This window comes from Bombyx mandarina, chromosome 19 (assembly GCF_030267445.1).
Source record: "Bombyx mandarina strain Sakado chromosome 19, ASM3026744v2".
NCBI classification, from domain to species: domain Eukaryota; kingdom Metazoa; phylum Arthropoda; class Insecta; order Lepidoptera; family Bombycidae; genus Bombyx; species Bombyx mandarina.
Window position 1 is genome coordinate 10,373,950 of NC_143225.1, and position 27,020 is coordinate 10,400,969.

Consider the following 27,020-nt stretch of genomic DNA (forward strand, 5'->3'; position numbering starts at 1 on the left):
TATAAGTATTTCGTTTATTGTTATAATATCACGATTGATTTAACAAAACCATTTCTAGTAAATACAGGACTCGCGATTTTATATCTTCTAAAGTTTTGTCAGTCAAAACGTCCGCCAACGTTCTGTACACGTCTTTTTCCTCCATAATTTCTAGAATACTTTTGTCGCTCCCGTTTTGCGAAACAATAAAATGTTTTATGACTTCAAGGATTATTTTGTCTTCGTCGCGTTTCCATTCGACTTCCGTTTTGACATCCTCCTCCGCTATAAGCATGGGTTCAACGACCTCTGTTCTGTGTTCCGTCCTTAGCAGGTCGGTGTCTTCGCTTTCATCAACGACTTCCTGAGAAAGAACAAAAAAATATTGAATAAGTGCTACACAATTCATAACGATGCCAACACTCAAGACCAATGCACCGGACGACATATATGTAAATATACTTACGATTTTAATAATATGGTTTTCTATGTCCTGATTTGCTGTTTGGTTGGTTGTTTCTACGATGTTCTCTTCTTCGCCATCATCACTAAAAACAACGTAATATTTTGTAAGTAGTATAAATATTGGCAAAAAAATGTCGATTGGCATTAACAGGGTTTCAAACTAGCATTAGCTTACTATATTGTTACTAATTAACGAATAGTTGACGGTTAAGGGTTGTTACCGTGGCTTAATGTGAATGTATAGATCTATTCAAACTTTTTGGCAGCTCAGGAAAATGGTAACCAGATAATATCTGACCAACACTAAGTCCTACTCGGGTACAGGGCCAAAAACTTTTTTACCTTGATGATGATTCTTCGCCACTATCTTCGTTTGAATCACTCTTATCATCTGATGGATCGGTGGCTGTCTGAGTATTCTTCTTATGCAATGCAAGAGTTTTAACTGCATTCGTATTGTCACTTACTGAACTGGCAACTGTCCCAGCAATTTGCTTTTGCGACTCATTAATAACTTTACTGGTACATCTTTCTTGATTTGATCTACCAAACAATTATATTTATTGATATGCATTTACAATTATTTTTTCATAGATGAGTGAATGAACGAGCTGATGGACGTATGAGTTAAGTTGAAAATTTAATCAATGAGATAATCAGCAGCCTCTTTCGATTGTTACAATACTTTTTACGTTGAGGATTCCATGCTTTTTTTAAAATTTATTTTTCAGTTATAACCCATGACGTGTCCCCGTCATTAGGTTCTATTTAATAGAAATAGTTACTGTAGTCTTTCAGAGGCACCGCCAAACCAGTAGTCCACCACGTCACGAAGGATTGAAAACTTATTTGATGACTACAATTTTGTTTCAACTGTTTATGACTCAAGATGGGTAACGGCACTCACTTAGCGTTGTTTACGACCAGTGGGCCAAGGGTTCATTGTAGGATTTCCGTAAAACGAATGCATTAGATCAGGCCTAAGCAACTGGCGGCCCGCGGGCCGGATCCGGCCGTGTCTTGTCTGGCCCGTGAAGCATTGTATATGACGGCATTAACGATATTTCTGTTATATAGCACGTGCCATAGGAGTGACTCACACAAGCCAGGTGCGCCGGCCGTGTCGTTCCACTCGTAAACAACAGGTGCAACAGAAGTGACTCATAAATAAGCCAGCTGCGCCGGCCAGTATAAAAAGGCGGTACGTGCCTCGCAATGAACATTCGTTGGACTGCGTTTGCCCGGTGCACTTACTATATCGTTGTTACGTTGTGTGATTCAGTGACTGTTGTACGTACTGGTTAAAGTTGGACAAGTGTTAAAGTGAATTGTTAAGATAACATATTGTTGATTAAATCAGGAATCAAAAAGTGACTTCGTTTTACTTGGTGTTCAGCAAGATAATGTCTACCCTCAAGCTTATATATATGTCGGCGCAAATATGACTATTTACCTACTGATCATCAACTAATTACTCTGTGATAAGAAATTGATGTTAAACAGTTCCTTTTATTGTAATTTCAATACTTTAAAACGTGTTTGAAAAACGTGTAAACCCGCTCACGTGTTTGAAAAACGTGTAAACACGCTCACGTGTTTAAAACGTGTCAACACGCTCACGGGTACGAAGCCCCATAAATACGGCCGTGCTGTCTAGCACTGATTGATTCGTGTCCGAGCCGTTGTACTGTACGGTTATCTCTGTAACGTTGTTATGCTTCTCGTGCAATATACGAAGTTCTCGTGAAGTTCTCGTGAAGTTTTGTTTCGGAAACCCAAACATGAGTCATTCGTCAAGAAAGTGGTGACCGCGACGTCAGCGGTGCTGACGTCACACTTTTTACAAACATCACGGCGGTCTCTACTCCGTCATCAGAAGCGGGATCACACGCCGCCTCCGCTCAGCAACAACCTGGTGACCAGATAACCGTATCGGCGGATAATGACTACCCTCCAGCATCAGCCGATAAGCCTGTACCGTCTGCTTCACAAACCAGCATGGTCGAGCGACGGAATCAACAATCAACTGATCAATGAATACAAAAGATAAGTTTTTATTTTTGATTACTAAAATTTCACCACAAAATTCATCTGAAGACCATGATATCCTTACACAACGAACAACACCTTACACATTCTTATCCCACCTTCAATAAATCTACGAGAACCTCCGAGAAATCTACGAAAACCTCCGAGAACCCTACAATAAAATCGCATTAATAGTCTCAAACTTACATAGTTACAAGTAACGCAAGTATAACAGATGCGCTACTCAGAGAAACTTTTTATTCCTGCAGATCAATGGGAATCAAAGAAAACCTACGAGAATCAACGAGGCTGGTGCAGAGCGCGCACCGCCCAAGTGGGATCACATGCCGCCTCCGCTGAGCAACAACCTGGAGACCAGATAACCGTATCGGCGGAAGAAGACTACCCACCAGCATCAGCCGATGAACCTCTACCATCTACTTCACAAACCAAGATGGTCGAACAACAAAATCAACAATCGGCATAAGGATAAGTTTTTATTTTTGATTAATAAAATTACGCCACCACATGAGTACCACAGTGTACGCCACCACATGAGTACCACAGTGTACGCCACCACATGAGTACCACAGTGTACGCCACCACATGAGTACCACAGTGTACGCCACCACATGAGTACCACAGTGTACGCCACCACATGAGTACCACAGTGTACGCCACCACATGAGTACCACAGTGTACGCCCACTACATAAGTACCACAGTGTACGCCCACTACATAAGGTACCACAGTGTACGCCCACTGCATAAGTACCACAGTGTACGTCCACTACATAAGTACCACAGTGTGCGTGCACTACATAAGTACACAGTGTACGTCCACTACATAAGTACCACAGTGTACGTCCACTACATAGTACCACAGTGTACGTTCACTACATAAGTACCACAGTGTACGTCCACTACATAGTACCACAGTGTACGTTCACTACATAAGTACCACAGTGTACGTCACAATATAAAACTACACAAAAACATTCCATTGTTTCACATGGACTCCAAGAACTCTCTGGTGATACACCATACATGGGCGGCTGGTGCAGAGCGCGCACCGCATGTCAGTATGGCCGTGTCGGCGCAAATATGACTATTTACCTACTGATCATCAACTAATTACTCTGTGATAAGAAATTGATGTTAAACAGTTCCTTTTATTGTAATTTCAATACTTTAAAACGTGTTTGAAAAACGTGTAAACCCGCTCACGTGTTTGAAAAACGTGTAAACACGCTCACGTGTTTAAAACGTGTCAACACGCTCACAGGTACGAAGCCCCATAAATACGGCCGTGCTGTCTAGCACTGATTGATTCGTGTCCGAGCCGTTGTACTGTACGGTTATCTCTGTAACGTTGTTATGCTTCTCGTGCAATATACGAAGTTCTCGTGAAGTTCTCGTGAAGTTTTGTTTCGGAAACCCAAACATGAGTCATTCGTCAAGAAAGTGGTGACCGCGACGTCAGCGGTGCTGACGTCACACTTTTTACAAACATCACGGCGGTCTCTACTCCGTCATATATATATTATTATTAAAAACACAAATATTAGTTTTTGTCTAATATAAATTTTCTTTTAAATTTTTTAATTCAAATTACTTGATAAATAAATATTTTGATTTAATATTTTGATTGAGCAAAAACTATACTCAAAATTAGAAAAAAAAACTGTTTGTCCTGAGGTCAAATTTTCATCTGCAATGTGGCCCGACTATCAAAATATTTGCCCACCCCTGCTTTAGATGTTCAATAAATACTTTTTGTATTTCACCTTTGCTCGCGTTTGTGTGAGAACAAAGAGAACCAGTGTTGGGCGAGACGCGGATGTCCTTCCATGGTCTTCAGCAGCAAAGAGCACATCTCGCACGGCTTGTGTTTGAATGGACCGTACAGTATCGACTTCAGTTCCGAAAGTATGACATTTCGTTTCTCTTTAACTGTTACTTCTTCCTGAAACAAATTAAGCGATTAACAACATATTATTTTGGTCATTGACAAAACCTTTAATAACGAATATAATCGGCTTACTAAACCGACACAGAGCGCTAATTTATTTTGAATGTTTGTACTGTACTGAAAAAAGGACTTTTTATTTTAAATCTTACCTAGTAGAATTGAAATTATCGTGTGAAAATGAAATATTTTTAAGAAAATTATTTTGTGTCATTCCATCAGTTCTCATTTCCAGAAATGAGAAATTTTATTCTCACTACATCACTACATAGTATAAAGCAAAGTCGCTTTATCTGTCCCTATATCCCCATGTATGCTTAAATCTTTAAAAGTACGCAACGGATTTTGATGCGGTTTTTCTCTATGTATAATAACATTCATTAAATAGTGGAGAAATCAATAATAAATTAGTTTCCGAAACGAAGCGAGGGCGAGTCGCTAGTTCAATATAAATGAAAGCTTATTTAACGTCAAAAAGAACTACCGCCAATTCACAAAAACTAGCCTCCGTGCTGAGAAGAACTGGCAAGAAACTCAACGGCCAAGTCTTTTTTTTTTAATATTAAAATTGTTTTTTTTTTAAATTAGTTTTTTTTCAAAATCAAATCTATTCAATCTTATTTAGATAAAACTTTGTACAGTATATAGAGATGTCAGAACTTCAAATGTCACAACTCACATCGATTATCCTGAGGACGTCCCTGACGTGGCTGGCCAAGTAATTCTTGAAAACGTCCGCTTCCTCCGCTTGTTCGGGCGTCAGAAAACCGAGGAAATCCGTGTAAACGTCCATTAACTTACTGTTAACAGCTCTGTGCAGTGTTTTGGCCAGCTTTACTGGGTTCCCGCTGTCGGCGTCGAACTGTGAGAATATCGTGTGTATCCGATTCTTTAGGCGCGATTTTTTGTGGCTCATCCGCATTGTTAACCGTATTTGATATGACGTTACAAATGCTGAAAGACAGGAATATATATATATATAGTTATTTAAATGGTACATGAATAACAAAAAATAATAATTTGAATATTAATTTGAAGTCGTCGTGGCCTAAAGGATAAGAAGTCCGGTGTATTCGTGTTGAGCGATGCAACGGTGTTCGAATACCAGGCGGGTACCAATTTTTCGAATGAAATATGTACTTAACAAATGTTCATGATTGACTTCCATGGTGAAGGAATAACTTCGTGTAATAAAATTAAACCGGCAAAATTATAATTTGCGTAATTACTGGTGGTAGGACCTCTTGTGAGTCCGCACGGGTAGGTCTTGTGAGTCTGCACGGCACCACCACCCTGCCTATTTCTGCCGTGAAGCAGTAATGCGTTTCGCTTTGAAGGATGAGGCAGCCGTTGTAACTATACTTGAGACCTTAGAACTTATATCTCAAGGTGGGTGGCGCATTTACGTTATAGATATCTATGGGCTCCAGTAACCACTTAACACCAGGTGGGCTGTGAGCTCGTCCAACCACGTAAGCAATAAAAAAAGTGGCTAGATTTAAATCATAGTTAAATTAAAAAGTCTAAAAGTAAAGTCTTAAAGTAAAAATGTTTAAATCATTGAATAAAACATATTGCTAATAAATTTTCATAATATTTTTCTTATTTCATAGACGAGTGAACGTGCTCGCGACCTACCTGTTGTTTAGTTATTCGGGAGCCCATAGACATCACAATGTTAATGCCATAACTCACTTTAAGACATGAGGTCGAAGTCTCTCTGAGCACTAGACTGCTTCGCGGCAAAAACAGGCAGGGTACCTATCCTACCCGTTGAACAGAATAAAATAATAAAATAGGCTAGGTTGCACGTCCTCGTCGATTTCGTAGATTAGGACGAAGAGTTCGATGATCAAACTAACCTATAGACACAGTCCAATGAGTTTTTCGCCGGATCTTCTCAGTGGGTCGCGATTCCGATCCGGTGATAGATTCAGCGAAGCACGGCTTTTGCTAGGGCTAGTGTTAGCAAACACTCTCAGGTTGAACCCTTGAGCACCTACCAGTCCAGGCGTTGCTGGAATAGACCCTTAGGCTACCAGCGAATAGGTAGGGGAAAAAACAAAAAAAAACCGAACTCTTCGTCGCATTCGACAAGAATTGTGACCGGTGATTGGAATGGTTAAAAGCACCGAGAGTCTATCGTGGAGGGGGGGGGGCACATGCATGACGATGGCGGCGTGGCCCCGTCGTCTGGGTTGGTTAAGAGAGTTGTCGTGCCGCGTCGCTTTCAGTTAAAACCGTCTACTATACTTGTAGTGAATTAGCTAAACTTACCGAGATCTTCTGGGCTCGAACCGTCCATTTCGCTACTAACTTTCACATCACTATTCGATCGGTACTCTATCTCCTGCGACAGAGTTTCACACTGACACTTGTAATTCTTCACAAAAATCTTCAACCTATTCGATATCTTTGGATGCGATACATCACTGCAAAAACATTTTTTACTTTTCACTGGTTTCTTGTAGCTAAAATAATCTGTTATCGTTCTTTGGTTCCCTTTGGTTATCTTCTGCATAATCGTACAGCACTGACAGTGGTTACGTTCTAATTGTGTTGCTGTCTCTTTCTCCGGTAGCTCCGTCCTGTTCTCGTGTTGCGGCTGCGCTGTAGCGCTGACGACAGCGGCTGTGGTCACTGGAGACTGTACTGCGTTGACTGTGTTCGTGCTTTCTATAAGTTTTAAAGGTATCAACACCGGTCCCGTGGACGTTTCCACCATGCTGTATATGTTGGTCGCCAGCAGAACCTCAGTCGACGGCGTCTCTGTCCCCACGCTACTGAATATTCCCGGATCGGGTAAAGCCCCGGTTCTTTGCTTGTTCTTCTGAGGTTCGTCCGTTATCAAGTCGATCGGTAAGGGAACTTTTTGCGGAACTTCCAAGGGCTTTTCAAAGTCAACCAGTACCCCTGCCGGTGGTTGGATGGGCACCACGGTGCTTCGATGCAAGTTAAACTGAAACAAAAGATTTTTTCTATATTAATTTCTTTTTTGCAACTCGGCCAATGGATTACACCTTCAAAACCACCATGCCTTTAGTTTTACCATTTGTATAATCGTAAGACGTTTGGTGCAGCAAAGCGTGTATGTTTTTGAAAACGACAGGAGACGCAAACTGGACGACAGACGAAATAAACTGAAAAATAGACCGTCTTCCACCATTTTTTACAACTTCGTGGATGGTGATCTTATGTTTAGCTTCTGTTTTTTTTTATTGCCCTTGTAGCCAGACGAGCATACGGCCTACCTGATGGTGAGTGGTTACCGTCGCTCATGGACTTCAGCAATGCCAGGGGCAAAGCCAAGCCGCTGCCTACTATTGTGCTACTGCTGTTTGCGCACGTTTGAGAACAAAATAGGCTACCATAGCCATATTAGAGGGCACGCCTTTTTTTCCCTGCCTATGCTGATAGCTTTGCGAGGCTATTTCAGCTTCTCCTTGACGTGTAGGTGAGCTCACGAGGCTTAAACCGGAATTGTTGCTAACACTGGCCCAAGCAAGAGCAGTGCTTCGCAGAATCTACCACCGGATTGGAAACGCGACCCACTGAGAAACTCAGTGGGCTGTGTCTATGGGTTAATTTACGCGCTGAGCCCTTCGTTGCAAGCGACGGGTTCGGCGAGAATGGTGACCGGTGCTTGAGATCAAGTGCACGACAGGCGCGAACATTAGCTATTAAGTTATTAAACGAAAAATTTTGACCGAAACCGGCTTGGAACCATGACGATGATTTATATTTGACAAACGACATCCTTAATCTGGTGGTAGGACCTCTTGTGAGTCCGCGCGGGTAGGTACTACCGCCCTGCCTATTTCTGCCGTCAAGCAGTAATGCGTTTCGGTTTGAAGGGCGGGGCAGCCGTTGTAACTATACTGAGACCTTAGAACTTATATCTCAAGATGGATGGCGCATTTACGTTGTAGATGTCCATGGGCTCCAGTAACCACTTAACACCAGGTGGGCTGTGAGCTCGTCCACCCATTGCTTAGGCAATAAAAAAAAAACTTACTTTGAATCGCTTGCATTTCTTGGCGAGGTGTCGTATCCATATCCTTGGCATTTCCGTTTCGGAATGTTCGTAGAGCGTCATCTTAGGGTTGAAAGGCAGGAGGCGGTGAGCGACCGGCGTCACCTGACCAGTTTTCAAGAATTTCTAGAACAAATAATATGGCGTTATTTTAAGTTCTTATTTGATCGATGAAATTAATTTCACAACTCTATAAAAAGAAATTCGTTCTTTGTCCTAACGTTTATGCTAGGGTTTTGCGGTTAATTATTCAACAAAAACAAAAATAAAATACCTTTTTTTTTGTATAAAGTTTGTTTTTGTGATAGTTATAGTAATAATACTCATTTTTAATTTTTTTTTATACATTTTAATTAATTTTAATACTTTAAAAAAAACCGCGCTATGAGAATGGAGTGTTTACGTTTACACAGTGCCACTGGATGGCACTCGAGTCATAAACAACGATCAGGTGTTTTGTGCAAGCCCAGAAAAACCTAAAACGTCACGAAAGTGTAAATACGATGCTGATGCATTTTGTTTCACATGTGGTCAATTTATTAAAGTTCAAAAGCAAACTGTTTCATGCCATGTATTTTTTTTCCCGTCTAATTACGATCTAAAATATCGAAATTTTATGTTTTGCAATCAAAGTAAAATTTGGTGTTGACCCGTGCTTTCAATGCAACTAAAACGTATGCTACATCATAATATTAACACATACAATCACATCTCCAAAACGTCACTTTAGCGTATTAGGATTTTGGAAATTATATTTTGTACTAGCGACCCGCACTCGCTTCGCTTCGGAACCTTTTTTTTTTTTATTGATACATAGTTGAGTCCCGCGATGTTACCCGCGGTTATTGTCGTACCGCGGGTGACGCCGCGGGGCGAACCTAGTCTAAAAAGCCTAAGTTACTCCTTATATCATTAGCTACGCGCGCGATTTTTTTACCGCCAGTGCGGATACTCCTATAATATTAAATGTCTTACAGAATTACGAGAAAAAAATCGCGTGGTGAAATATCGCTGTGCGGACAAGGCCTAAGTGTTTGTAGACCATTTCTTAGAAAATCATAATTCAAAATTAGATAATTTTAAAATAAAGAATAACGTGGTATTTTAATTAACAATTGATGGGTTATAGTTTCCGGTACATCGTACAATACATTGAAAAATAATGAAAGTAGTAGAGTAATTAAAATTATGACAGTAGAATACATAAATAAATTATGCAATCAACTCTAACAATGAACCTAAAACTAAAAACCTTACAAAATAATAATTATAATAATAATTGCCATCAGCGGCAATATATTTTTATATAGTGTATTTTAAAAATTGTACTTTTAATACCTTTATTGAAAAATATTGCGTAATTAATAAGATTTTAAATAAATATAGAACATAATAATAGTAATTTAATACGTGATTCGCTACACTACAAACAGCTACTAGACTTAACATGTTCGCGGAACTAAACAGCTACAAGTACAAACAGCTACTAGACTTATCATGTCCGGCAATGTCCGCGGAACTATACAGTTCCGCGAACATGTTTTCTGGAACTAGTTCCGACACTCGAAAGAACGATGTCATGTTCAATCCTTTACAGAACATGATTAGCGCATGTCTAATCCCGTCTTATCATCAGGACGGGTACCGACGAAGGCGGACTTTCAGCGCGCACTGCGGTACCGTAGGTCTGGTGAAGCCGGTGTGGTGGAGCTCGATGAGGTTTAGTCTGTAGTCGTTCTGCGGGGCAAGTGCTTCGCGCGCCTTTTTCAAGGCGTAGTCTCCTGCGAGGAATTCGGGGAGGTGGAGGACCTTGGCCCTCCTCGTCCCCCTCTTCCTCTCAGGAGGAACCGGAGTCCGACATAACCCGGTTCGTTACCCCCCCGGACCGGGTATTCGTAAATGGATTCACCAGCGTTAAAAAAAAAAAAAGAAGGTATAATGTAGCAAGAGAAATACGAGAACGTCTACCAACTGTGTAACATCTCGTCACCGCGATTCAGGAATTGTTGAATTTACGTGCAGCTCCTGTGTTACAGAAAAATGACTACTCACCGTAATAGGATTACTAATGTCTCCGTAATGCCTGACTTTGAGTATATGCGTGACGAGCAGCCTCCCGGTGGTCCAGGGAAACATGTGGCGGGCCACGAGATCTACGGCGGCCGCCAGCCCGGGCCGGTTCCACGGCCTCTGAGCCTTGCGGATCTTGAACAAGTCAGTGTTGCTCTCGACGTACTGCCAAAATTGATCGAGGCCTAACGCGATCAACCTGATGCGGATAATATGTACTATTTTTTTATTGCTTAGATGGGTGGACGAGCTGGGTGAAATAGCCATTCAATCTTCGATATGTTTTATTTGAATACACACATGTATATCAATATCTGGTTTCCATAGTATAGGGAAGAATTGATCAAATGACATTTAGATGTCTGCCATTATTTTTTACCTACAAGAACATTATTTTTTTAAAAGATCACAAGCCGTACACTTCTTACAAAGCTTCACTGGGCATTGAAAATTAACATTATTATTTATTGTCATTATTATTAGGGAGTCCATCGCTCATATAAATATTAACCTATCCATTAAGTACATGTATTTTCTACATGGATACCAAGTTTCAAGTCAATCGGATGCACGGTTCAGTAGTTATAACGGAACATCCGTAAAAACCACTGTATTCGTATGTCATATCACTCATGTCAGAGCGGTCGTGGTCGTCATCCAGCATAATTGCTGTATGCAGATGTTATGCGCCTCACGAGCAATCGCCACTCCTCCCGGTTTGTGGTGAGCCGGGTACACTCATAAAAACCACTATAGATTTATATATTAGTATACACAACTCACTCGTCCTCCGACCGAACGTAGTTCCTCCTCCTGACGACGTCGGGTCGGTACGGCGCCGGCGGCAGCAGGTGCGGGTAGAGGAACACCGTGCTGTTCGATACGATCTCCTTGAACGTCGCGTGGAACTCGCACAGTAGCGCCGTGTTCGTGAGCACGCGCTGGAGGCTGCAAGCACGTGAGCGGCGATGACGTCAACATTACGAGTTAACCCACAGACACAGCCCACTGAGTTTCTCGCCGGATCTTCTCAGTGGGTCGCGTTTCCGATCCGGCGGTAGATTCTGCGAAGCACTGCTCTTGCTAGGGCCAGTGTTAGCAACACTCCGGTTTGAGCCCCGAGAGCTCACCTACACGTCAAGGAGCTGAAATAGCCTCTCAAGGCTATCAGCATAGATAGGAAAAAAAAGGTCACAGCCACACTAGTATCTGAGCTCTTATATGATATTAGTCCATTATCGTAGCCCAATATATACTTTTAATTAAGAAAATCATCAGTTTCCACTGGCAGCTTATTTGTATTTTAAAGTCAACGAACTAGGTTTTTATTTTAAATGAATGAATATTTTTTTTATGTGAAAATGAGAATGCTTTCATCAATTAGATGAGGGCAGTTGAGTGGACAAGTGAAATTTAGTTGAATGAATGAGACTAAAAACTTATTTTAAAACGCACGCTACAATTAAATATGCCTGTTTCACATGTATCTTCAGTTACTCAATTAATGTATTTTATTTATAACTAGCTGACCCGGCAGACTTCGTAGTGCCTCAATCGATAAATAAAAGACCTAAACTTTTATATAGAATAAACTTAAAACAATCAAAAGGAATCCGTCCGACGGGGGACACGTCAAAGGGAAAACAAAATTGTTATTTTTATTTAATTCCGGGAATTTTCATATTTTTATACCTTTTAAACCTTCACTGGACTTCCACAAATAATTCAAGACCAAAATTAGCCAAATCGGTCAAGCCGTTTTCATGTTATGTCGTGACAACAGAAAACGGGTTTCATTTTTATATATATAGATTTTATATTATTATACTCAATTTGTTTTTAAAACGATGTTCACTGAATGAAACGATGAATACTGTTGATCTTAATTACGAATGTTTGTGGTTCAACCTTTAAAACCTGCAATATGGTCGAGCTTAGGCAATTTAATACAAGGCAAGTGCAATTGCCTACACGTTTGGTAAGTTCATCGAAAACCAATGCAAATGGCCAATATAGACGAGTTTTGAAGAGATGGCCACACGATGGGCTCCGTCTGTTGAGAGTAACATTTTGTACGCCTACACACGACCGACGGAAGTCGTCGTGGCCTAAAGGATAAGATGACCGGTGCATTCGTGTTGAGCGATGCACCGGTGTTCGAATTTCAGGCGGGTATCAAATATTCTAATGAAATACGTACTCAACAAATGTTCACGATTGACTTTCACGGTGAAGGAGTAACATCGTGCAATAAAAATCAAACTCGCAAAATTATAATTTGCGTAATTACTGGTGGTAGGACCTCTTGTGAGTCCGCGCGGGTAGGTACCACCACCCTGCCTATTTCTGCCGTGAAGCAGTAATGCGTTTCGGTTTGAAGGGCGGGGCAGCCGTTGTAACTATACTGAGACCTTAGAACTTATATCTCAAGGTGAGGGGCGCATTTACGTTGTATGTAACCAGTAACTACTTGACACCAGGTGTGCTGTGAGCTCGTCCACCCATCTAAGCCATAAAAAAAAAACGCCAACCGCGTAATGTCGCGCTGACAAACATGCGGACAGTACTATTGGCCGAGGTTGCGCGAGCGCCTTGGATTTGTGCAGAAAAACCGACAGCGCTCCGTAGTGCGAGCTACGCCAAATGAGTTCTATACGCGTTAGCGCTTAACTTCACTCGGCTAACTAGGCGAGCGGCACCGAGCGACGGCAAGACAATGCAAATATACTGTCTATAAGTTGATATTGGCGTTCACTCGGCGACGCTCGGCCAACATGTATGTATTGCAGGCTTCACACGCGACTCGCGAAAACTGGGATTGGATAAGACAAAAGGAATTTAAAAAGTTAGTTAAACGAAAGTAAGTTAGCGTGAATGTCACGTGCACTAAAATATTAATAACTAAAGGAATAAGTTAAACATTGATTATTGTAAATTCCTCTGCCACTCACTCCCACCATTTAGCTGCTGTGTGGCCAGGATTCACAACTCACGTGTAATTTAGACTGGGATATATGGCAGATGACGTTGCCATGAAACACACGCATAATTATTATTATTATTATTTATTATTAACATAGAAGTAGAAACACAAGCATAATGTGCATCTGTGCTTGAACTAGGTGATAAAACCTGTATCTCAAGCAGCAGTGCTCCTCGTACAAAGAATACAACAGCTTTACTTCACAGAAACAGAAAGTTAATAAACAAGAAATACACTGAATTTCATGGTTTACATAAAAGTGACAAAATGTAAGCTTAAAAATATAAAAATTAACAAAAAAATAATATTGAAATGAATTTATTAATGTATTTGCGTGCGTTTATTTTATTAAATTAACTATATAAATTTTTACTCACTTTTTGCTGCATTGCTCTTGGTAAAACCTGAAAATCGAAATAAAACGTTAGACCAATAATCGGTAGCTAATATATTTACGATACTATTGGAGGTCCCATTTCTGTTGGAAACCCAAAATACGATTCTTAAAAATACTTAATTTTAAAATAATAATTTAAATCTACTAGATCACAGAAAACATATTTTCCTATTCTATATAAAATATAAATATTCAGTATTTATTAGTACAGTATTACTTAGTACTGCTGTAAATAAATTATATTTGTTAATAAAGATTTGTCAATAACAATAATAATGATATTTTAATTTATTTATTTTTTAAGATTAATATTTAGATAAAAATAAAATACTTGATAACCGTTTTCTCTTCTTCCAGGTAATCTTTTTATTCTTTTTAGTAACTATTGGCTTGTTTTATTGTTATAAATGTATTTTTTTGGGAATATTCTATTTTCGAAATTATTTTTTCAAAACGTCCAAGACAAAATGTAATACATGAATTAAACTCTTCAAGCACCAGTGATTATGGTCTAATTTCGAATTTCAGGCGAACGCCACTAAAGTTAATTATGATGGTAACACCGAATTGCTCATTAAAAGTTCGTAGTAAGTCAATCTGGCAAATGCTCCCTCCAATAGTGCGGCTTATGTTCAGATTTGCTTAAAAAGGCATGCATGCGCTAGTGACGACGCATTACGAAGCCGCGCCAACCAGCTACAGAAAAAGTCCTTAGAGTACGCAAATTATTAGTACTGTACTATACTAATATTATAAAGAGGAAAGATTTGTTTGTTTGTTTGTTTCGAATAGGCTCCGAAACTACTGGACCGATTTGAAAAATTCTTTTTCCATTAGAAGCCGACATTGTCCCTGATGAACATAGGCTACTTTTTTTATTTTTTTGGTTTCATGTGTGTTTTAATGTTTCCGAAGCGAAGCGAGGGCGGGTCGCTAGTACTGTATAAGAATGTTTTAACATTCAAGTCTATAAATTGTGCCCGACGTAATTTATCGGTAAGTCATTGATTTTACATATATGCTTGTTCTATAATGTATCATGAACTTATTATGTACAATTCATACGTTATAGGGTTCCAATAGTCCCGTAAATCGTGACATTGTATATATTGGAATACGCTCCGTGGTACGTTACGTCCCGGAATAGAAAAAGGATCTAAGTACTGTACTGACTGACGCGAGGGAACTGGTACAACATCGAGCCAGGATCCGATCTTCGTAATCACCGTATCGTACACAGAGAAAGATACGTATTTACTTGTATTATTTAATTACATCGCAGAATCTGTATTTACCCTCAATTAATTTTATAACCAGAACATTGTAGTCTAGTTTAAGTATTTTTAGTTATCTCTTTTTATATTCTTTTAAATTAATTTAGTATACGTGTGTGTGTGTGTGTGTGTGTGTCTTTTTTTAAATATATCATTATGTGTGACTGTATTTCAACTTTTATTTAATTTATATGGCACCCTGGGATAAACAGTAATTAATAGTACATTCTCTCCACTGCGGCTACTGGTGGGTGTAACCAAGTTTTCACCTTAGATTCATAATAAACGGCCGTCTGGTGTAGTGGTAAGTGACATGGTCACTACACAAGGGGGTCGCGGGTTCGAATCCCGCCAAGGGAAGATATTTCTATGATAAATATAAATGTCTTTTCCAGGGTTATGGATGTATATCTATACTATAATATTATAAAGAGGAAAGATTTGTTTGTTTGTTTGTTTCGAATAGGCTCCGAAACTACTGGACCGATTTGAAAAATTCTTTTTCCATTAGAAGCCGACATTGTCCCTGATGAACATAGGCTACTTTTTTTTATTTTTTTTTTATTTTTTTTTTTTGTTTCATGTGTGTTTTAATGTTTCCGAAGCGAAGCGAGGGCGGGTCGCTAGTTAAATATATGTATGTGTATAATAAAAATCTTACATTTATATCCGTTATCTGGTACCTGTAACACAAGTTCTTTACGAACTTATCACGGGACCAGTTAACGTGGCGTGATTGTTAGTAAATATTTTTTTATTTTTTTATTTATATATAAGGTAAATGCGTTACATGATTTCGAGCGATAAGTAACTGAACAGTAAAATCAACACTCACTTGACAACCTCTGCGTTTTCTGGAGTGTCTTTAGCCATGTTCTTCTCCCACGATGTCACTAATTCTAATGCCGGCTGAAGATTGCACACATTGGCTACTGTATTCGGATTCGCATCGTACATTTTTATAAAAGTCTCCTGAAAAAAATTATAAGATAGAATTATAAACATAAGTGTAAAGACGCTCTTAGTTGAAAGTGTCTTTGGCTTAAAGCAGGGCTGTCCAGCCTACATACCTTTGCGGGCTAATTGAGTTTGCGACAAAAGTTGGAGGGCCACAAAAAAAATTGTATAAGATAGCTTCACTTTTAAATGATGCCATGGGAATGGAATGTTATAAGTACAATCATAAATTATACTAAATATTGAATATATGTTTTGACAAAGAATTCTATTATCCAAACTGTTTACATCCAAAACTATTTTCTGATTAAAACATGCGTTGCGGGCCGATGAAAACAAGCCCTTGTCTAAAGGATAAGTCTGTTAAAATTCCGTAGGAGGGTACAAAATTTTCTACTGAAATCGTATAGATACTGTATCATATTATAGGAGAGAAAACAAGAATGCTTTTTGGTATAGAAATACAATACCACCTACATACTTACCACCAGTACAGTCGAAGTGGGAATTGTAGCATCCAGCAAATCATATAAGATTCGTTTTAAAACGTTAATAAAAGTTTACGTCACACGACTATTACCTACCGCGTACATACCAAATATTCTTTATAATCTGACGCATAGCTCCAGTGATACGGATGTATGAAGATCTGAAGGAAGTTCGAAGCGGCCAGCTGGATGTGCTGACGCAGCTGTTGTTGCAGCAACAGGACTTGTTGAGGCAGCACCTGCCCACAGATACGGTAATGTCTCATATATTTTAAAGTGAAACTTTTATTACATCGTCTCATACTTTTTCGTCTGTGTGTTGCATGTCGCGTGACGGTCGGCTGCGGAGTAGGGATAAAGTGTAAGGCGCTCGTCAGAGCAGCCAAGGTCAATATGGCGGCGCCTATAGTTCGCAGCAGCTGACCGTGTAGTGTATAGACTATTACTCATTTGTGCCAGTGCTCCACGCTATTTTGTTTGTTTTTGTCAGTGTTTAATGTAAATGTTATTTGTCAGACTTAAATGTCTATAATGTGAAAAAAAGTTTCACTTTTACCGTGGTTTCATAAAATCACACAATCCTTTTTTTATAGATAAAAGAAAGAAATTTCAGCGGTAGCTATCCTATAACACAAGATGCCTGAGTCGCGCTAACGACATTTTCAAGATCAATTTGCATGTCTACAAGTTCCGAACGAGACTTGGATTGTAGTTCCAATGGGCAATTTCAAATCTACAAAAGATCTTTCCTTTATATATTCGTAAGATCGAACAGCTTTATTAAGGTATCATTCTACATTATAATTGGACTACATATCTGCCACTATAGATATAGACAGCTACCACCACTACTACCATAGATACTATATTTACATATCTGTGTTGGTGTCCAGTCCAATATTATAATTTGTGGCAGTTACGTTTTAGATTTGCATTATTTTATTATTGTAAATTTTAGGTGTGCTATCAATAAAAATTCTGGCCAATCACTATCTCTAATGACCTTTGGACTAAATGTGACCAAAACCCCATCGCGCCCATCGGCAATGGCTTTGGGTAGGACACACTCTGCGGCATAGCAGAGTCAACGCAGCACCAATCGCGTTTAATTGGCAACCGTTTGGCAGGAGAAGACCTGGTCGCCCTGTACACACTTGGCGACGCACCGTGGAGAGTCAGATGAAGACTACCAACGTGACCTGGAGTGATATCAAGTAACAAGCGCAAAACAGGGTCAAGTGGAGTCAACTTGTGAGGGCCCTATGTACCAGCGGGGTACCCTAGGACCACAACAACAAGAACAAAAATCAATAAAAAACAAAAGAAGTACCAAGGCATGACTTACAGTGACTCCAGGACTGACGTGTACGTGGACAATGTAAGATTCTTTATCTTGTGTTTCCCCGAACTTCCTCAACGACGGCGGAGCTTTGGACAAATTCATGGACACCGGGTCTTCTTCCCTGATCATTATATCTACTTGGCGTTTCCTGTAGGTTTACAGAAAATAACTTATAGAGCGGCGGGCGTGGACGCTATCATCCTCTTCGAAACCTGACCTGGTGAGGTTGGAAGCCCGTCCTTGTGGGTACCACCATCTGCCTATGTCTCAAACTGAGTGATGTCTATGGGCTCTCGTAACCAAGTGACGCATCTCAACGCGTTTACCAATTTGAACATTAAACATATATGCATAGAGTTGTATGTTGAAGTTATGTTAGAGAATAGCTGATATGGATGGGCGTCTCTGGGTGAGAGCCGCATCCACAATCTGTATCTTGGCATCTATAGTCGACAAACTATCATTGTAATGGATTTCTGGCCTGTTTTTTTTTTTATTGCTTAGATGGGTGGACGAGCTCACAGCCCACCTGGTGTTAAGTGGTTACTGGTGCCCACCCACCTTGAGATATAAGTTCTAAGATCTCAGAATAGTTACAACGGCTGCCCCACCCTTCAAACCGAAACGCATTACTGCTTCACGGCAGAAATAGGCAGGGCGGTGGTACCTACCCGCGCGGACTCACAACAGGTCCTACCACCAGTAATTAATTATTATTAATTAAAATTATATTTTTTTTATCGTAAACGAAATGCTACTTTGACGTTGTATAGTCCGATAGTTCGGAATGCATTATGTCGGCTGCAGACCACAGTGTGCAAAACAAACAGTAACAAAAAGTTGGTTTACTTTGGCAATGAAGGCGTCAACTTCCCCCTCTCCTTAAATTTATTAGTTTCCATAGATTTGTTGTTTCCCTGTCCGCCCTGAACCTTGTCCACGGATATTTCTTTTCCGTTCGAATCTGAATAACCGTGCTCCGGTATATCTTCCACTTGTTTCTTCCCTGCGCATGCGTTTTCATAGTTTTCGTGTAACGTTTTGAGCGTTTCATCGTCCGACGTGGGTTCCTGTTTCCCTTCCCAGTGTGAGACCTGTTTATAACCATGTGTTATACTTTCTCAAAACATGGATAATTTTTCTTTAGATCTTAAAATATTTTTAATTCAATTGGTTTAGTAATATTATGTTGAAAGAGGCGCAAAAAAAAAAAACTGTGCGCGTGCAACTTGGTGCACGTGAAAGAAGCGAAACTTCTTTTTCGATGACTCTCCGAAACTTCATTTTTCATCCTTAAATCAGATTGCTTTTGTAATAGGGAATGCTGTGTATAGGGACTTCCACAGTGAACGAATAACGTCGTGTAATAAAAATCAAACCCGCAAAATTATAATTTGCGTAATTACTGGTGGTAGGACCTCTTGTGAGTCAGCACGGGTAGGTACCACCATCCTACCTATTTCTGCCGTGAAGCAGTAATGCGTTTCGGTTTGAAGGCCGTTGTAACTATTCTGAGATCTTAGAACTTACATCTCAAGGTGGGTGGGCACCAGTAACCACTTAACACCAGGTGGGCTGTGAGCTCGTCCACCCATCTAAGCAATAAAAAAAAGGTGTGGCCTAAGGTTCGTTCCTTACATCGGTGCGCGCGTTGCCCGTGAGCACGCTGTTGGCCAAGTTCTCCGCGAGCTGCACGTCCTCCGTGGATTCGGGCATAAAGTTGAACAGCTCCGTGACCAGATCGTTCAGTTCCTTCTTCGATATCTTTATTATGCTCTTACTGAGGTTGTCTTCGTCTTCGTCGTCTGTTGGAATGAAGGATAATGTGTGTGTAATAACCAGCTATTAGATTTACCCAAATATACCTAGTCAGGTCATAAATTCTGTCACATGTTTAATGTAAAATAATTGAAACAAGTTTATTCATTATGTAACCATTCATATACCAAAATGAACTTAACAAAACATAGATTCTTATGACACTAAAGTTTACTCAAAATGACCTCCGTGATTTTGAATACAGGCCTTCAATCTGCGCGGCCAGTCGTCTATCGCAGCACGAACGAGGTCCATGTCAATATCGGCGGCTGCCTTAATCAAGGATGTCTTGAGTGACTCCAAATTGGGATGAGGCTTTGAGCACGCCTTTTTTTTTTTTTTTTTTTATTTATAAAATTAGCCGGATACAAGTCCATTGGCCGTCTACATATTATAATACACTAATAAAGTTAATATTTACGAAATTTCATACAGTATACAAAATTATTAAATTCCCGGTTTTTTCTAAGGTTTTCATGTTATTTTTTCAGGTCAGATTTTTTCTACAGTCGCTGTAATAAATTTATATAAGCCCGGGAAAAGTCTTTCATTGCTCAAAAGTTCTTGAACGCGGCGGGTTAAGTCCTCTGACACTGACACATAAGTGTCTGACACTGAGAGTGACATTCGTAAGTCATCATCTTCAAGGGCTGTTCTTGTTTTCGTTAACTCAAAATTTTCTTCCAATTTTTCCGTTATTTCTGTTACTAGGGTCAGTCTTTGTGTGGAAAAGTTGGAGCATTTCAATATTATGTGCGTCAGGTCTGCATTTTCATCATTACAGAATTGGCAGTGGCTGTGAGCACGCCTTTTCCTCCAAGTGTTGCCATATCTTGTAATCTAACGGATTCAAATCTGGACTGGAGGAGGGCCAGTCTTCGTGCCGGATGAAGTCGATTTTACGCGCCGCCAGCCAGTCTTGTGTGCTCTTCGCTCTATGAGCTGGCGCCGAATCTTGTTGGAATACCCAGCGCCTGTTATTGAACATGGTATGAGAAACAGGTTCCACAAGGTTCGTCAGGACTGTATTTTGATACACAACTGCATTCGTTTTTACACCTTTCTCACAAAAATGTACCTCTGTTAAGCCCCAATAAGAAACTCCCAACCATACCATGAGCGAGGATGGAAAATGACCTCGTTGGACACGCGGAATACGGTTGCTCGCTTCTTCACTACTGTGTGCGTATACCTTATCATTTTGTTTGTTGTAGCTCTCTTCTACGGTAAAAAATTTTTCATCCGAAAAAATAATTTCCCAATATTTTTTTCCCGCGTACCGCTTCAACAAAGCGCGGCATCTCTTCAGTCTCAGGTCCATTAGACGAGCATTCAAACGATGTCCTGTTTTTCTTCGATATGCCCGAAGCCCTAAGTCTTCATTTAACACCCTTTTCACCGTGGTTCTGCTTAACCCCATCTGAAGGGCCAACAGTTTCTGCTTACGTTTGGGATTTCTTTGAATTCGCGCCTTCACAGCTTTTATCACTGCTGGAGTCCTAACAGACCGAGGGCGACCACTTCTTGACCTGTCATCTACCCTAGAGTCTTCATTGTATCGTTTGATGGTACGATAAACGAATCTTTTGGTTATATTCAAATTTTTCAGTATGGTAAAAATTTGAATTGGCGCGTAACCGCAACGATGCAACGCAATAACTGCAACACGGTCTTCTTTAAGCCTCCACTCCATATTTAAAAATGAGTAAAATTCTAAAAGTAAACATTTTTATTTTCATGAACAATTCGAAATTCGAATTCAATAAACTTTTTTGTGGCCAGCATTCTAAAAGAAAAGTTTTTACTGTGTGACAATACTTATGACCTGACTAGGTATTACCATGCAAAAAGCGACAATTTTAAATACGTGCCGGATTGTTCGAGGTTTTTGCAGGACGAAACTAAAACTGAAAATGAACTCCACTTGGCGTAGGCCCGTGGTTTTTCAATATTTACCGAAATTCATAGAAATTCGAGAATAAAAACTGTACATAATTGTTGGCGAGGAAGAGGAGGCAAGCAGTGGTGTACAGACGAAATGAATGTTTTATTTTTCCTTCCAAAGTATATTTGAAATAACGGCCGTGACAATAAACAGGTACATAGGTGTTGTGCGTAAGGTTGCTGCGAGAGAAGTGACGGTGCGGTTGCAGTAGTGCTCGTTGACCGATTTCTTTTTTTTGTAGGTTTTGTGCGCATAGACATAATAATAATAACCAGGAACAAAAATGGTCATCAGGTCCGAAATTAGGATTTCCTATACTAAAGAGCTTACAGTTCACCTAGTGTCAAGTTTTCATCAGCCCATAGACATTCACAACATAAATGGCGCCACCTTGAAATATGAGTTCTAAGTTCTATAGTTTAATGATTGCCCTACTCTTCGAACCAGAACAAAGCCGAGGCCTTCCTCATTCATGGGAAGGCATTCTTCGTGAAACGGGCAGCAGTATATTCTGAGTACATATGTGATACCAGTGTACTGCGTTCGTCAACACTTATTTACTGGTGGTAGAGCATTTGCAAGACCGCACTGGTATATACCAACATTCTACCTGACTCTGATTAATTAAGTAATTAATTAATTAATTAATCCTAATTCTAAGGACCGGACGAGATGGAAACAGCTCACGAGACAGGCAACGGTCAAGTTTCAGGGACACGACCTTCAGCAATGAAGAAAGCGACGAAGAAGAAGAACCTGACTCTGACGCGAAGTAGTAATGTGTTCCAGTTTGAACAGGTGAGGCCAGTATTGTAAAATGTAAGCGAGACTTCAACGTTTCAAGTTGCGACAACCTTTCAGGGTTCATAATATGTGGTCTACGGGTTTGTATAGCCTCTTGGCAACAAGTGAACTGTGAGTTCGTTCAGACATCCAATAGCATTAAAAAGTTAACATTAGTGACTTACTGGCGTCAGGATCAGCAGCTACATTATACTCGGGGTCTGCTTCGTCATCATCTTCATTTCTGGATGTGGAAGCTGGGTTCAGGCACTCGTTCAAGAACTGATTCCAGAGGTCATCGTCAACAGGCATGGGTATGTCATCTGGTGGTACAAAAGTACTTTCTATGTGCTCTATGGGAGTTGAAGAGAGAGAGAGCTTGGAGCGAGTGCGACGGGCTATAGTTGCTTCCTCCTCGTCGAGTTCAAGTTTTCGTTTCGCTGCTGATGCTGTCTACGAAATAAAGCACAAAGCATCCTTTTCAAATTCAAAAAGCAAATTTTGATACATTTTACGGTTTTTGAAACGGTTTATCTCAGGTATATTTTCAATGTCTCTTTTTTTAGGATTGAAGGATTACTGGTTGCCCGGAGGCCCGGTGGCATTTCCAATTTCACCAGGACAGGTGGGCGAGCAAAGGCTCAGTCAGAAGGGGTGGGATTTGCTAACAGCTGCCTGAGCGCTTCCGAAGGTTTAACAACTCAAAAGCAGCTGCTTCGCGGACGAATCGACTACCGGATCGGAATCGCGACCCGCTGAGAAGATCCCTCGAGAAACTCAGCGGGCTGATGCATGTTTTTACTTTATCGTCAAAACATAATAAATAGCAAATATGTGGCGTTTAAGGTGCTATGTAATTATTTGCATCATGCCTGTGTGTCACATACCTGTGGTATTTTAAATGGTCCATCTTGAACAACCTTAGGACTCTTTTGTTTGCCCGGAGTGGCCGGAGTCCTCGGTTGAGAGTCCAGATCGCTGCATGACTCTGCCTGATCATCATCACTCTAAAAAAAATAATTGTTTTGTTACTTTCATTTTTCTAAAACAATGTGTAATTTTTTAATCTTCTTCTTCTTTCTTTCCTATTACCCTCTGCTGGGGTGTAGGGCTCGAATCAAATTCGTCAATTTACATCGGTCTTAGACAATCTGTTCTAGCTCCACCTACGTCATACCCAAGACGCCCAGCTCCTGCTCCACCGAGCGACGCCATCTTGTTCTGGGACGGCCTCTGTTCCTTTTGCCAGACATTTCCCAGGTCAGTGCTCTCTTGGATAGGTGGGTATTGGGCTTTTTTAATAGATAAATGTAATTTGTTATGTAAAGAATTTGAGGGATAGGATCGGGAGGTAAGAAAAGCGATCACAGTCAACGCTGTAATAAGACACATGGTCACCCCAAGGACATGGAGCGACGAAGTCATCGGCGAGCACTATTTTAGGGAATTACGGTCAACGAACTGGGCCTCCTAGGCGGTTCCACTGATATTCCGAGGCACCCCATTGTACCAGAACGTGCCAGTTGAGTCTGGGCGCTATTCACTATCAACCGGCTAATTAATTTCAATCCTTGCGGCAATCGAAAGTGAACAGTGCGCTACGCGACCTCCGACATGACCGGCCGCCCTCAATCGGAATACCGAGGAAGGGCGTCTCTTACACACACGAGCTGGGGGTCAGTCCTCCTACCAGACTCGATCACTACTTCTATGTGAAGACGAGCCTTTTTGTCATTGCGCCAAAATTCCAAGGAGTATCCTTATGGCCTTCCGCGAGTGTTGAGATTCTTGGTGTCGTTTTTGGTTTTATTCCTACCTATTCTAGTATCCTCAAGGAGTTATACTAGATTCACAGAACTAGAAAGTTTCATGTCCAGTATGGGAGTCACTTGGAGGACAAAACCAAGTGGGCCTAAATAAAGCTGAGAGCCCTCAATAGAGCGATAAGGAGCTTCACACCAGGACAAAGTCTTTTCTTTACAAAGTACAAACAAAGCACATGTTATATAACTATGATTTTCAAAAACACTGAAAATAGTGTGGTACAGCCTTGAATGAGAAGAATCTCTTGGATGTTTAGTGACCAGGAATGTAACTTTAATTTTTTTACTTTTGATTCTAATGATAAGGAAGCAAGCACCTACTTATTCACTTACAATAATTTTATTTTCAACTAAAAATCAAGTAAACTCACCGGGATATCATCTGCTGTTGGTTGATATTCATCATCATCTTCATCTTCAGGTAACTCTTGGGCTATCAGAGCTTTCACCTCAGGCCTTGTTTTGACAGGTATGTGTTTAATTGGACATAAATCAACTGGAATTTTCCAAGCGATTTTCGGTGATACTTTCATTAGCTCCCTAAGAAAAGATTATTTATTTTTACTTAGTAATGATTTGTTACAAACATTGCTAAATAAATATAATAAATATCGACAGGATATTAGCACCGACCCGTCCTGACTTATATTCATCTAGTCTACCAACATTCATTTTAATTTTACGAGGATTAAAACTTGTAACCTTTGTAAAAAAATTGTTTGAAGTATTGAAATGGTAAAAATGTGTATCCTACTAAAATAAATCACTACATTACCCAAATCACACAATTTTTTTTACACAATCACTAGCAGACAGCACGAGACACAGTAACCACTCACCCTCAGGTGTATGCTTGTCTGCCTAGAGGGGTAGTAAACAGGGAAAAAATACTGGAGTGATAAATATTTACTTGGCCTTTGATCGAGTGATCTTAGTTGGCACTTCTCTTTCTTGAGTACCACTCTCCATCTCTTCTTCTTCACGTAGTTTGACATAAGCTAATACATGATCATTTTTTACAACTGTCTGAAATGAAAACCATAATTCAATTAAAGTGTATCTTTTTTACTTTTACTGAACTTAAGATGTTTATATATATTGACATTTAATAGGAGTAAGATGTTGACATTTAATAGGTTGAACATTAAGCGACCCACTAGTGGACCTAGCTTCCATTTGCAACCATTTGGGCCAAGCCAAAATCAGGTAATCAGTAATTTTTATCAACTTGAGATTTTCATTCTAAAATTTATAAAATGAGATAGGTGTTGAGATAGAAACTACAAATTTACCATCTAGTTTTTAAGATATTTGAAAAGGCTATAATCTTGATAAAAACTACAACTGAGGAACTTGTTGAAAACCAATGTGCTTGCTCAGTTTGGCTAAAGAGCCACACGGCTCTCTTCTAATACACATTTTGTCTGATACTTGCAATCTGTGACTTGTAGGAAACGTTTACATCGGAACACATGGCTCACAGGTGACCCTCATTGCCGGAATGGTTCAGTAAGATAAGGTTCACCGGTGACCACCATGGCCTGAATGCAAATACTCAATTTTTCAGGTGGTGTTCAACTTTCAAGAGAAAAAACAATATTATTGGTATGATGATTTTATACTGAAAATAGCCTTGTAGCCAATTTATGATATAGCTTCAAGATGTAGGCTATAATGTGAAAAAATAGTTTAAGTACAATTATGTGAGGTTTTTAATAACATTGTGATAGTTTATAGTATTTTATTAGAAGAGAACTAATTATATTTAAATTGTTCTCTAGACAAAACATTTAAAATACTAACCTATACTACACCTGAGTTTTTAAATTTGATCTAAATTTGTATGCAGTACTCAGCCAAATATTTTTTATAACTAGTACTTACTTTTATAATTTTTCTAACACCAGTTTCATTCAAGTTGTTTTTGATGGCAGATGCATTTAGTATTTTTTCAGTTTGAAGAATATTTTCTGGGAGTTCATCAAGATCATCATCACTGCTGATGATGCTATCACTTTCACACCTAAAATATACTTTATTTATTAATAAAATTCTCAATTTATTAATTCATTACTAATTTATACTTCTTAAGCATGACAGTGGTAATAAAACACAATTAAAAAAAAATCAATTTACTTTTCAATAAATTGATTACCAATAATCATGAAGACAAAGTGCTAACATGGTATTACTATTAATATATCTATGCTGTGCCACTAATTTTGTAAAGAAAATTATTTCTTAGATATCGTTATGCTTACCAAAATGGGATTAATTAATCTGGAATGAACTCAGTGGTTTTTAGTAAACGTATTATTGTACATACCGTTTACGTTTTAATGAGACATTTCTGGATTTTTTTAATGAGTTGAGTTCCGATAACGTTGGAGAAGGGCATTTAATAGATTTACTAGCTTCCATTCTGTGTCCAATTTGCCGTCTTAGAATTTTTCAAATAAACATTGTCAAAATATTTACAGGTAAGTTTATTCCATAGACCTATATAGTAGGGACACGACATATTGTTCTATACGTACAATTGCTTATATAAATAGCACCCATTTTGAAGGCACATACATAAACATATATCTATCTCGTTCTTACTCAGCACTTTAACTCGCAGGAAAACAATATAACAGTATTTCAGTGCGTACATAAAATGAAACA

General features: G+C 39.6%; 1 protein-coding gene across 2 annotated transcripts; it reads right to left on the reverse strand.

The window, feature by feature from the left end:
• On the reverse strand, positions 1–26,856 carry LOC114253017 (uncharacterized). Of its 2 annotated transcripts, XM_089735376.1 has the most exons (21): positions 26,680–26,856; positions 26,238–26,376; positions 25,264–25,379; positions 24,725–24,893; positions 23,418–23,537; positions 22,716–22,983; positions 19,623–19,789; positions 18,834–19,078; positions 17,988–18,132; positions 16,750–16,881; positions 16,033–16,169; positions 13,904–13,930; positions 11,327–11,491; positions 10,526–10,742; positions 8,456–8,599; positions 6,718–7,399; positions 5,120–5,394; positions 4,259–4,437; positions 787–987; positions 446–527; positions 1–343 (listed from the first exon to the last, which is right to left on the reverse strand). In XM_089735376.1, the coding sequence occupies exons 1-21, from the start codon at positions 26,772–26,774 to the stop codon at positions 29–31; spliced, it is 4,020 nt and encodes a 1,339-aa protein (XP_089591502.1). In that variant the 5' UTR covers positions 26,775–26,856; the 3' UTR covers positions 1–28. The 2 variants fall into 2 exon arrangements, with proteins under 2 accessions (XP_089591502.1, XP_089591503.1); XM_089735377.1 differs by lacking the exons at positions 1–343; positions 446–527; positions 787–987 and having other exon boundaries at positions 4,295–4,433.
• Between the last annotated feature and the right edge of the window lie 164 nt (positions 26,857–27,020).